Below are 13,187 nucleotides of genomic sequence, written 5' to 3'. Positions count from 1 at the left end.
CAAATGATCTTGGCCGGAGCTGGGCTTGGCGGCGTCTCTGATGGAAGCTGCTCTGAGCCAAGAGCCTCTTGTCAGCCTGAAATCAGGACGAGCCCTCAATGCGGCTCCCCTCAGGGCTCTCTGTTAAATAAAGATGCCGCAGTGGTTTGCCCGAAAGGCCTCTTTGTCTGAGGCCCTTCCAGCCCACGCGTCCTCTGCCCTGAGAATGCCGGTCTCTGTCGGTATGAAGAGCCCCTGTGTTCACCGCTGCCGCTGGGGGAGCCAGGCGGCCGCTCTGCGCCCGAGTGGGAGGGCGCCTGCCCTGGCCCCCTCCCTCTGCTGTCAGGGAGGTCACACTGGCAGCAACTCTGCACACAGCCTGGGTCGTTGGGAACGCTTCCCTCCTACCCATCCCGGCCCATTAGTGCTCCCTCCTGACCCCTCCTGCCTCCCTGCCACCAGGGGCCCTTGCTCTCTGCACATGCCTGCGTTCCATTTCTCTGTCTCTGCCTCTCAGTTTCCCTGTCCCTCTCCATCTCTCTGTGTGTTTCTTTGTCTCTGCCTTTCTCTCCTTCTCTCTCTCTCTCTTTCCATCTCTGTCTCTCTTTGTCTCTGCCTCTCCCTCCATCTCTGTCTCTGTCTGCATCTTTCTCTACTCACCCCCATCTCTCTGTCTCTCTCTCTCTTCTTCCTCCGTTTTTCTTTCCTTCTACCCTTCTCTCCTGGGGAACAAAGCAGCACATACCATGTGTGTTAAATGAAAACTTGAACACGATAGGGATAAGTCGGCCCAGGCTGTGTCTGAGCACCGACCTTTATTCTGCCACTTACTTTGGTTGTGGCTTCACCCCCGGGAGCCTCAGTGTCCCCACCATAAATGGAAGCAGTGATGGGTACCTCCAGGATGGTACGGGGTCTACCTCACTAGATGTATGCTTGTGGGGGCAGGCGCTGTGTCTGGCTCATGCCTGTACCACCCGGGCATACACCAAAAGGCTCCCTGCCTGTTGGATGACTGGAGGGTCCTACGACAGTGCCTGACACGTGGTAGTTGCTCTTTGAATGTTAATTTTCTTTCTTTTGTTTTTCCCTGCCTGGTCTGGGGGATGCGATCTGTTAGAGACTCTTGGAAAACCGCCGGTTCTGGAAGGAACAGCTGGGAGTTGCGCAGTGTGTCTTACCTGCTAAGATCAGGTCTTGTCCCCTCTTGCCCGGCTGTGGGTTTGGCATCCGGAAAGGCCGCTGTGCTCCATGCCACACTTGAATCACTACCTGAGCAGCTCAGAGAAGAAGTAAACGATCACGTCCCTCTTCCTGAGCACTATACCTCTGTCACGCAACCTAAGGCCACCCGTGCTTTTCTTGCCCCTCTATTATGTCCTATTAGGGCCGCACACCAGAGCCTTATTCATTTATTCATTTGAACAAATACTCACTGAGTGCCAGGCCCTCTTCTAGGATCTGGGCACACAGCGGTCAACAAAACAGACTAAAATCTCCGCCTGCATGGAACTTCCTTTCTAGCAAGGTCTTTCCCACGCGGGCAGGCCACGTGGACTCCCTGACTCTCGGTCTCCTCCTCAGGAACACGGGAATGAGATCTGCCCTTGTGAGGACCATCATGAGTGAGATCTGCCCTTGTGAGGACCATCATGAGGTTCCCAGTGGCCACACTCATGGAGGCCCAGCAGGGCTGGCACAGGGGAGCTGCTGAGTCAGGTCACTGCACCTGAAGCAGCGCCAGTGCAGGGAGGCTGGGGAGGCACAGGCCCCCTCTGGCTGGCCACTGCTCCGGAGCCTCCTTATCAGCAGTTCTTCACACTCCTGTCGCCCAGCGTTTCCGTCTTTCTTCCCTTGGCTCTAGCCCAAGTTCCAGGACTGGCCCTGTCCCCCAGCCCTACTTTGACCTCATCTGTCTGTCTGTATTAAAGGATCACCCCAGTGTCTTCTCTCCATGCTGAATGAGGGGCCCCAAAGCAGGGCTTTGCCTGGCCTTACCCTACATCCCCCCACCACTCCACTGGACTGGGCCGGGTCAGCGGCGGTCCAGATACCCAAGCTGAAAGGTGTGGCATCTGTGCTGGCAGGAAACTGACCACCCCGGACCCTCGTCCCTCACTGTCCAGCAGCGGTCTCTCACCCCTCCTGAACGACCAGCTCACAGCTCCCCTCACCCCTGCCTGCACAGTCATCCTCCTGGGGATGCCCACCTCCTCCCGCCTGCCCGAATCCTGCACACCCCTCGGGCCAAACTCCTGCCCACTCTTCTAAGAAGCCTTTCCAAACCCTTCAGCTTATTCTGCTCCTTCCAGGCTCAATTCAGGGTATGGCCCTGTTAGACCATACCACACCCAGCCTCTGGCAGCTCCTAGAGCCACCATACTTGGTCCCCCGACCCTCACCTTGACCAGTCAATTCTTTTTTTTTTTTTTTTAATTCATCATTTTATTTTTTAAATATTTATGTATTTTTATTATTTATTTTGCTGCACCGGGTCTTAGTTGCAACATGCAACTAGTTCCCTGACCAGGGATCAAACCTTGGTCCCAGCATTGGGAGTGTGGAGTCTTAGGTACTGCACCATGAGGGAAGTCCCTTGACCAGTCAGTTCTTAGCTGTCTCTCAGAAATCAGCTTCAAAGAGACTCTCCTAAAACCACCTCCTTTCCTAATCTTCCCAGGTCTGATCAGACTCTGTCATAGCACCCTATTGTCCTTGGTAGAATGACCAGCTGACTTGTCATTAAATAATAATGGTGCAGTGAGTACTTAGAGGCTGTGTGTATCTGATGAGGCTGGGGTGTGGCTAGTGTGGGGGACGAGGGTGGAGGGAAAAGGCCTTGGATTGTGGCATTAAGGATTTTGGACTTATTCTGTGGGCAAGAGAGAACCCTTTCAGGGTTCATGCAGAATAATATGTTCCTAAGGACCCTGATACCTAGGGTTTACTGGCCTCCTCCCCCCCCCTTTTTTTTTTTAATTTGGTTGGCTAGTTGTTTAGTTGGTTACTGGCTAATTAGATGGTTGGTTGGTTGAATTGTTGGCTGGATGGTTGACAGGTTGATTGCTTTGACTGTCTTCTCTCCATCCTAAATGACGGGCCAAGAAGCAGGGCTTTGCCTGACCTCACCTGCACCCCCAGCACTCCATACTGGACTGGGCCGGGTTTATTAGTTGACTGTGTGGTTAGTTCATTAATGGAATGGTTGGTTAGTCAATGGGAGGGATGGATGGATAGATGGAGGGAGAGTTGTTTCATTAGTTAGCTGATTAGTTCATTTCTTGGTTAGTTGTCTGGCTGGGTGGTGGGTGGGTAGCTGGTGGCACCCGTTCACTATGTCTTCCCCGGCACCATCCTCGAGCCTCCCCCCGTCACTGTTGGCCAAGCTGACCTAGCTTTTGGTTCTCCTGCTCCCAGTGTCATCAGGCCTAACGCCCTTTCTTCCCATCTTTCCACAGGCCCTTGTCCGGCTACCGCCCCATATTTCACAGTGTGATGAAGTCTTTCGGTTCTTTGAGGCCCGACCAGAGGACGTCAACCCCCCAAAAGAGTAAGTGCTCGCCCAAGCCTGTCCCGTGAGGCCAATGCTGAGGCCGGCCTGGAGAGGCCCCAGACGTGGGGGTGCAGTGGAGGGAGTGCTGGCCAGGCCAGCGGGCTAAGCATGGACCAGAGGAAGGAAGAGCAGCGTCCCCAGACGCCTGTGACCAGGGCTTGTTCCTCACTTCTCAGACCCCAGACCTGGCAAGGGCGGGTGTCTCGCATCTGGGGAGCAGGTTTTCGTGCAAACTCTTTCTGGTTCACAGCTTATTGTCAGGAGCAGACGAGATAACAGAAAATACAAGGTCATGCCGTTCAGACATGGGATTAGCAGTCGTTGCTCTTATTTATTGACACTACCGAGCGCCCAACTGACATGTAGTACCAGGAGGGGATGTGCTGCCCAGGCGAACCTCGCCCGCTGAGTAACCCAGCGGTCCTATATTATAGGATCTGGCAACAGATCCTATAATTATTATCAAAAACAATGAGTGCACGCAGAGTGTTCACCAAATGGCTTTTACCTGTAGCATCTTATAATAGATTTAGGGAGCCCAGGGGGCTTCCCTAGTGGCTCAGCAGTAAAGAATCGCCTGCAATGCAGGAGACCTGGGTTTGATACCTAGATCGGGAAGATCCCCTGGAGCAGGGCAGGGCAACACACTCCAGTATTCTTGCCTGGAGAATCCCATGGACAGAGGAGCTTGGTGGGCTACAGTCCACAGAGTTGAAAAGAGGCGGATGTGACTGAGCGACTTAGCTTGCACACAAGGTAGCCCAGTTTGCAGAGGAGGAAACTGAGGCTCATGAGGTTAGGAGGATTTTCCAGAAGCCATACAGCTAGTTGGGTATGGGACAGGCATGAGACTTGAACCATAATCTTTTGATTCCTCATGGTTCCGAGATGGTCGATGTTCCATGCTGGGGAGAAATAGGGAACCAAGCGGGTCTTTTTTCTTCTCTGGAAGCAGGATTCCCTGGGCCAGGGTCAAGATGACCCACTAGGTCATGCTGGAATCTCACACATGTGCCCAGACTCCATCCTAGGCTGCAGCGTCCCCAGGTCCACCTGGCCCCGCCACTCCCCAGTTGTGCTGGCCTCTCAGAGCCTCTTGTTCTCCTTCCTTCCACGGGGAGAGATGTCCCTCCCCAGGTGGGTTGATCCTTGGAGTCACACATGATCGTGTGCCCAGAGGGACTGTCACTGGTTGGGTGAAGGAGCAGGTGCATTGCCATAAAATCAGCCGACCGCGCCTTTGACTGGTGACCTTACACCCACTCTCTGGCAGTCAGCTAAATAAGTTGGTCTCATGTCACCTGTACACTATGGCAATGTGTGCGTGTGTGCTCAGTTGCTTCAGTCGTGTCCAACTCTTTGCAACCCCACGGACTGTAGCCCTCCAGGCTCCTCTGTCCATGGGATTCTCCAGGCAAGAATAATGGAGTGGGTTGACATGCCCTCCTCCAGGGGATCTTCCCAACCCAGGGATCTAACATGCATCTCCTGTAACTCCTGCATTACTGGTGGATTCTTTACCACTGAGCCACCAGGGAAATGGACTAATGGCAATAGGTTAGCCTTCTACCCATCCCTGGAAGGCCCTCAAGGAACGGTGGAAACCAGGCTTGGGGAGACAGTTATGTGTTCATGAGGCCGCAGGCATGGCTTTGCAGGGCAGGCTCTGGCGTCCATACCCACCACTCAAGTCTCTGTGATCTCAGATCATTTGCCCAGCCTCTCTGTGTTTCTATCCCTGAAAAGCAGGAATGCTGGACTCCTGGGGCGGTCCAGGGGCTTACCGAGATGACACGTGTACTGAGATAACCCGGCCAGTGCTTCTGGCCCATTGGATGGGAGGTTGTAGAACAGAATGGAACGTGGCTCCTTGCACACTCCACCTCTGCAGATTACAGCCTGGCTTTTGCAGGGAGGAGTCATAAGGCAATTTAGACTCCAGGTTTCCATGGCAACAGGGGTTATCTGCCTCTTCTTGAGGTGGTACCGGCCGCCTGGGCCAATTCACATCTCGTCTGGCAAGAGAGGGCCTGAGAACAGAACCACTCCAGCACGAGACAGGCCTGAGGGTCAGGAGGTGGGTTCGGCTATGGCCCCAGAGTTACAGTTTTCTCCACCCTGGCCCCCCTCGGCCTCCAGGACCTGCTAAGAGAGACCTGTGTTCAGTGCAGAGCGTAGCTCAGACCCAAGGGTGACCCGCGCTGATGATCTGACAGCCAAGTGTTTGCATCCCTCCCTCTCAGGACTGCGTGCACCAGCCCTCCCTCTCAGGACTGCGTGCACCATCCCAGACCTCTCAGGACTGCGTGCACCATCCCTCCCTCTTAGGACTGCGTGCACCATCCCAGACCACCATACACCTCCCCCCTCCATCCTGAAACATAAACACGGGATCGAGTAACAGCGTATTTTGACTCTGGGGCGACTGTGGAGTGGCTTATCAAATTATCAAAGCCTGTGGATTTAATTGGAATTTTGCAGATAACCCCGGCCTCTTTCAAGTGCGCTGCTGCGGGACCTCTGAGTGCTCAGGGGGCTGGGGTGGGGGACTGTGGCCCTTTCCATCTTGCGAGGAAGACAAGGTTGCAAAACAGCCCAGCTCGGTGGGGGAGGTGGGCAACAGGCCCCAGCCCCTCGGCTTTGATCCCAGGCCACTCGCTGGCTTCTGTGGGTGGAGAGCGGGGCCCACCTCTGGGCTGCCAGCCTTTGCTCTAGACCATGGGCCCCGCACAGAAAGGGTGTTCTTTATAGAGACGTTTGGTAAGCCTGGCACTGGCGGCCATGGTGGTTCTGCCTTCTTATGTGGCTGCTTAAGAATGCAAAGGTCGCTCCAGTGCCCTGCCCTCCTCTGCTCGAACTACTGGCTAGCGAGTCCTTCAGCAGCACTGAACTCTTCCGGGGGGCTCTGGCTTAGGCCCCAGATCCTGGCATTATTCTAGATTCACACCCCTGCATCCAACCTGTCACCACATCCTTCAGGCACCACCTTCGGCATACACCCAAACCCTGACCACGTCTTACCGTCTTCCCGGCTGCTACCCTGGGGGTAGGGGGGGCAAGCCTTACCTCCCCTGGATTCTGGCCTGACTGTTCTCCTGTTTCTGCCCTTGCCCTCCACGGTCCATTTTCAACACAGAGGATGGAACGACCACTTAAAAATGTACATCAGATCGTGTCCCTCTTCTGTCACATTCCTCCATGCCCCTGGTGTTGCTCAGAGTCAAGGCCCTTCCGCCTGCTCCCCCCTTGCCCCTGGTGGCACCTGCTGCTTCTGCCAGCTGGCTCTGCTCCAGCCACACCTCCTGCCCCTTCTCGCACCCTCCAGCCATGTTCTGCCATGGGGGCTTCACACTGGCTCTCCCCTCCACCTGGAACACTCAGCTCCTCCCCAGGAGAGCCCCCAGCCTGGTTCCGCACCTCCTTGCAATCTTGACTCAAACAGCTGCCCAGCAAGGCTGCCCCTGGCTTTCCTGCTTAAAATCCCCAGCACTGGCTTCCCTGTCCTGACTTCATCTTCCTGCAGGGAATGTATCACTGCCTCCCACATGCCCTGCTCCCTCCCCACATTATTGTCAGGCTGGTAGAGCAGGACCGTTCTGATCAGGGTATCGCCAGTGCCCAGAGCAGGTGTGCAGGAGACGTGCAGGACAGGTGAGTGGTGTCACTCAGGCTCCGTGTTAGTCCCCCATGGGCGGTAGGCTGTGACGTGACTGCACGGAGAGCTGCCATGGCTCCCTGGAGGTCACCCAGCTGGCAGGGGGGCTGGCAAGAGAAGCTGGGGGTGCTGTGACCCCCACCTCCTGTGTGGATTCTGGGGCAGCCGCGTAGCTGGCTTGGGGTGGGGAGAGGCCCTGGTCATCAGATCCTGAAGGAGGGGGATAAGGACACACCCCTGGAACGCACGGGGATTCAGCTCAGGGCGAGTCCTGGGTGGACTCTGACAACCAGGTGAGCCTGGCCCCATATAGGCCACACCCCAGAACCTAAGATGACCTGCTGGGCTGTGCACGTGGCCACCCGGTCCTGGGGCCACATCTGCTGGCTCAGCTGTCCCTGGCTTAGTCGTGTTTGAGCACCCAAGACCCCTGTGCTGAGCCAGTGAGCCAGGGAGGCAGGCTTCCCTGGCCTGGCTTCCCCAGGGAGCCTCCGGGCAGCCAGTCCCTCAGCTCTGATTCCCATGGTGTCAGTGATGGAAACAGGAGTCCAGGCTGCCGGACTGGACTCCCAACTCAGTCAACCATATGACCCTGCAAAGGCCTCTTTTTGTTCAAGTTTTGATTCCCATCACTGAAACAGTGAACCTAAGGTTCTCAAAGGACCGTCTAGCAGCCGTGTCTTCAGACCCCCACATGTAGCATATCCCTCAGAGAACGTGGGTGGGAGAGGGGCAGCCCCATGAGGCCGGAGGGCCTGAGACCCGCCTTCCCATCTCTCCCACCTCCTGGCCCACAGGCCCTGCCCTCTTCCTTAGGTGCCCACACAGGGGTGCAGCCTGCGGTCCCCAGCCCCCAAGCCCAGGCCCAGCCTCCCCCTCCACGTACAGCACTCCTGACCCCTCTCCCCACCCATCCCAGCCCCTGTCCTTCTCAGCCCTCAGACATTCCAGGAAGCCCTCTCCCCACTCCCTACCCCCCGCCCCCCAGCAAAATCCCTTGGCTGTGGCACTAGCCACACCACATTGTTTATGTCTCTCCCCACCACGGGACCCGAATTCTCTGACTGCCCACCCCTACCCTCCACAGGGCCCGGCCCCTGGTAAATGTTGACTGAACCCAGGTCAGGACTGATTAACAAGGTTAAAACTTGCACGGCCCACTGTCCAGGTTGCAGAGTGAACAGCACTCCCCAGCCCCCTGGAGCTGGGTGGTCTGGGTTCCCTGGCCCCTCTGTGCCTCGGTTTCCTTATCTGTCCGGTGTGAATGACGACGGTGCCTGCCTCCAGGGGCCACGGGGAGGATGGCGCGTGGAAAGTGCCAGAACAGGCCTGACACGTGGTCAGCACCACCCAAGGCCAGGCTCATCGTTGTCATGGCAGCCCTGGGTTGGGGGGAACTGCAGCAAGAGAACTGCCCTCCACCCCCAGGACAGGTCTGCCACGAGTCGGGGTGCAGCCTCCTCTTGCTCTGACAGTGGTGGTCCTCTGCGCTCAGCCTGAGCCTGTGGGCAGGTGGCATGCACACGTTTGGCCTCCATGTCACAGGGAGAACAGAGGCCAGGGCTGGGGCCCCCTCTCATCACCTCCCACTCATGGGCCTGCTGCCAGCCCATCGGCCTGGGAGCCGCAGGAACCCCCACACCCAGCAGCTCACAGTGGGTCACACAGTGACTGAGGGGCTCCTGGTCCCTGCCACCCATCTCAGCTCTAGGCTTGGTCCTGTCCCCTCAGCCTGTTTTCTCCCACTGAAGCCAGCCAGACCCTGGTTAAATTCTTGAAATTGCATGGGAGGAACAGGGCCTTGCTAAACAGGTTTTTGTTCTCAGCCCCAGGGCCACAGAGCCACCCTCTGTTGTGGCCTGAAACAATGGCCCAATGTTCTGAGGGACCTTCCGTCCCTGCCCCAGCCTGTCCCAATGGCCAGCCTCCGTCTGGCCCAGGGTCCACCCCCCTGCCACCGCTGTGTGTCCTTGGCCCGGCAGGCTAGCAAGGGAGGGAGCCTGTCCTACCTGATCTGAGCCACATGCTAGGTTGGGATCTGGGCCCCTCGTGAAGGTGGCCCAGGTGCTGAAGTGGAGGGCGCTGAGCGAGGCTTCCAGAGTTGGAGGCCCTGGGCAGAGGACAGAGCCGCTCCGGGGCTGCGGTGGTGTGAGTAAAGACCCCAGAAGAGGCCTCCCAGCCTCCCTCTCCATTCTGAAGGGGCTGCCTCCTCAGGGAGAAGCAGTGTCAGGGCTTAGGGGCTTTGCCACCCCTGCCTCAGGACCCAGCAGGAAGATGGAGCATGTGGGTGGCCGTGCAGCCAGGATGGCCCTGTGAATGAGGGGAGCCTCCTCCAGGAGCCCCCACTACCTCAATCCTGGTCAAACTCTAGATCAGCCTTACTTGGGAGCCTGACTCCCAATCTCAGGATCCAGGCTTCCGCTGACAGCTCTGTGACCTTCTCCATAGTCATACCTACCTGCTCCGTGCTAGGAGAAGAAAATAGAAGACAAACTCAGGGCTCAAGGCTACTACCACGAGGTGAAAATTTTGAATTGAGTTAAACTAACTCAGAGACAACAGCCAGAACACCCAGCTCTGCCTGTGGCCTTGAATAAGTCCCTTCACCTCTCAGATCTCTGTAAACGAGGCCAGGACCCTCTTGGGACAATAGTCGTGAGGTTCACAGGCTCTGATGCCTTAGGGGTGCCTGGCATCACAGATGCTTTGTCCACAGGAACTTTTGCTTCTTCTCCCCCTTCCCTCTTCACCCCTTCTGGGTGTGCAGTGGCTGCTCAGAAAAGACTAGAGGAATCCTGCTGAAGGCAGGAGCTGGGCTGACTTCTGAGCACCTTTTAGCTCCAGGAATTCTCTCCAGGATTTGTGCCAACCGTGAAGTGAAGCTGCCCCTCCACCACCAGGCCCCCCATGGCCACCAGGGCCTCTGAGGCACCCATGCTGTTGACGCTCCCTAAGGGACGAGTGGCTTGGGAGTTAGAGTGGGTAGTCCACCCAACAGTGCCCAGCTCTGCTGAGTCCTGGTCAGGCCCCCAGCAGTGGGACAGCTCCCGTCTGGCTGGGGACACGGGCCACACTGTCCTCCCAGCCTCTCTGCCTCTGGCAGCTGCACAGACAGCCTGTTTATGCTGATGGGCGAGAGGGCCAGCTGGAACAGAGGACTGTGGGTCCCCAGGAGGCCAGGGGCTGGAACAGCACAGAACTTTGTGTGAGGAGCCCCTGCCCACGCCCACCTTTAACCTGGGTGGGCAGGTGGGAGGAAGGGGCCCGCAGGAAGTTGTATCCAACCCACTTGAAAGGGGCATCGGCTCTGGGAAACGAGGACTTCTGAGGGTGTGTCTGTCACGCTGGGTGGGCGAGCGGGTGGGAGGCCGACTCTAAACCAGCCAGCTCAGAGTAAGGGCGTGTGAGGTCCACGGCCAGGAGGGGAGGGTGGCTCGGTGGTCAGTCCTGGCACAGGACTTTCAGTTCTCAAAGCCAGGATGGACAGGAGGCGCCATCTGGGGAAGGGTATCCTGGTATGGGGAGGGGGCGGGGTCCCCATTATTTTCTCAGGCTTGTTCTTGCTTTGTTTACCTGAAACTTCAGCCCCGGGAGGAGGGGTCTTGTGTGCAGATGCCCAGGCCCCATGTGCCCAGTCCTTCTCAGGGTGACAGCACCCTTGGAGGCTCCAGCTGGAGGGGTGCACCCCCCACCAAGCCCCTGAGGTCTGCTTTGCTGTTATGTCCTGTGCGGGGGACTCTTGGTGCCCCTGCCTTGCAATTGCTGCCCCTGCATTATAGCCAGCCCTCTGGCCAGCTCCCTGCCCCTTCACAGGGAGTCCATGGCAGAGCTGAGCCTCGGACCCAGGTCTTCAGCCCTGGAGGCCAGGCAGGAAGCACTGGTTCATTTGAGCACTTTTCATCATCTTCTTGGTGTGAGGCACAAAGCCACGGAAGTGGGCGAGGCCAGGCCCTGCCCCTGGGGAGCCTCGTGGTCTGAGGGGAGAGGCCTGGCTCGCTGCTGTGGGAGGTGGCGGACCGAGCCCAGGAGCCAGGACTGGGGCCGTTTCAAGGAACTGAAAGAAAGTCTGTCTGCCTGGACATGAGAGTGTTGGCTTGAGCTGGGCCAGAGGAGATGGGCCTGGGGCACGCAGCGTCCAGCTGGTGATTTGGGGCAGTCGTTAACCCCTTCTACGCTTCGGCATCAGATGAGGGGGCAGAATGTGGGGGTCTCTGGGATCCCTCCTGGCTCTGACATTGTGTGATCTTATGGAAACCGGTTGGCTCTTGTAATAGTCCAAGCATGTAACCAGTAGGGTCTGGAGTGGGAGCTAAGGGCTGTGAGAAGGGAAGACAATCACAGCAAGTCAGATGTGAAAGAGGCAGGCATTCTGGAGATCACGTGACCCGTCCCCCGTCACAGGTCGTGTATTTGGGTCTATGGTAGGTTGGAGTTTAGGCACCTCCGTAACTGGGTCACTTACAGTGCCTTCAGTTCAGTTCAGTTCAGTCCAGTCCAGTCGCTCAAGTGCCTTAGTTCACGGGATCTGTGTGTGTCTGGCTCCCTCTTGTGGCGGCACTGGATATTACACCAACCCCCATCCAGGCAGGCGTTTGCAGACCCCTGAAGCTGTTCCGCATGTTTAAGCTTGGTCTACCTTGTTCAACCATCTATGACGCTAGTGGTAAAGAAGCCACTTGCTAATGCAGGAGATGAAAGACAAGTGGGTTCGATTCCTGGGTTGGGAAGATCCCCTGGAGTAGGAAATGTCTACCCACTCCAGTATTCTTGCCTGGAGAATCCCATGGACAGAGGAGCCTCGCTGGCTACAGTCCATAGGGTTGCAAAGAGTTGGAAACGACTAAAGCGAAGCAAGCAAGCAATAATCCTGTGAGGTTCATGCCTCCTTTTTGCAGATGAGAAACCTTAGGCTTAGCTTGGTTGAGTTATCTCTCAGCTGGTAAGCATCAGAGGCTGAATCCAAATCCTTCCCCACTCCAGGTCTGCACCCCACAACCACACAGGAGCTGTGGCCATGCAACAATTTCCAAGTTGCAAGATGGGACCTTTCATCCAACCATAGGAATGAATAATTGAGTCAGCACTCATGGTTGCTGTGGTCACAGGGTGGGGAGCCCCTGAAGGTACAGTTGAGGGCACTTTCCCCACCTGGGGACTCTTTAAGGGGACTCCAGGCTTCTCCCCAGGTGAGAAGCTGCAAGGCTTAGGAGTGTCAGGGCCAGTCCAGCCCATGTCCACTGAGGGCCTCCTGCTTTGGGGTCAGACCTCAGAGGAGGGTGCTGCCCAGCTCCCCTTTCAGGATGGTCACAGTGAGGCTGGCTCTGGGAGCATCAAAAAGCAGGTCTCCTTTCCCCCAACCAAACTGAGGCTTGACTTTGACCTTGAGGGCAGTAGCTGTGACCCCAGTCCCTGACTAAGCCTCTCCAGCCAGGCACCCAGTTGTCACGTTGTTCAGTCACCCAGTTGTGTCCGACTCTTTGTGACCCCATGGACCGCAACACGCCAGGCTTTCCTGTCCTTCACCAACTCCCGGAGTTTGCTCCAACTCATGTCCATTGAGTCGGTGATGCCATCCAACCATCTCGTCCCCCTTCTCCTCCTGCCTTCAGTCTTTACCAGCATCAGGGTCTTTTCCAATGAGTCAGTTCTTCGCATCAGGTGGCCAAAGTATTGAAGCTTCAGCATCAGTCCTTCCAATGAATATTCAGGGTTGATTTCCTTTAGGATTGACTGGTTCCATCTCCTTGCAGTCCAAGGGACTCTCAAGAGTCTTTTTTAGCACCACAGTTTGAAAGCATCAATTCTTTGGTGCTCAGCCTTCTTTATGGTCCAACTCCCACATCCATGTATGATTACTAGAAAAAACATAGCTTGAATCCTAAGTCATTGTGAACTCCCTGCTCCCAACCCAGGACACATGGCCAGAGGCTCTCTCTATACGGGCTGTTGAGTGAGGCCCCTCCTGCCTCTCCATGAATGCAGCCAGGATGGGAGAGGCTG

The 13,187-nt window shown here is 56.6% G+C and overlaps 1 protein-coding gene across 3 annotated transcripts in view; it reads left to right on the top strand.

Moving 5' to 3' along the window:
• The window catches only part of SH3PXD2A (SH3 and PX domains 2A), a 248,259-nt gene that overhangs the window by 131,486 nt on the left and 103,586 nt on the right, over window positions 1–13,187 (top strand). For all 3 annotated transcript variants that reach the window (XM_055560250.1, XM_055560251.1, XM_055560252.1), the window contains one exon: window positions 3,438–3,529. In XM_055560250.1, coding sequence (XP_055416225.1) covers window positions 3,438–3,529 — 92 coding nt within the window. The remainder of the gene's footprint in view (window positions 1–3,437; window positions 3,530–13,187) is intronic.

Source organism: Bubalus kerabau, chromosome 22 (genome assembly GCF_029407905.1).
Source record: "Bubalus kerabau isolate K-KA32 ecotype Philippines breed swamp buffalo chromosome 22, PCC_UOA_SB_1v2, whole genome shotgun sequence".
Lineage (NCBI taxonomy): Eukaryota > Metazoa > Chordata > Mammalia > Artiodactyla > Bovidae > Bubalus > Bubalus kerabau.
This window is presented reverse-complemented; position numbering and strand designations above follow the sequence as displayed.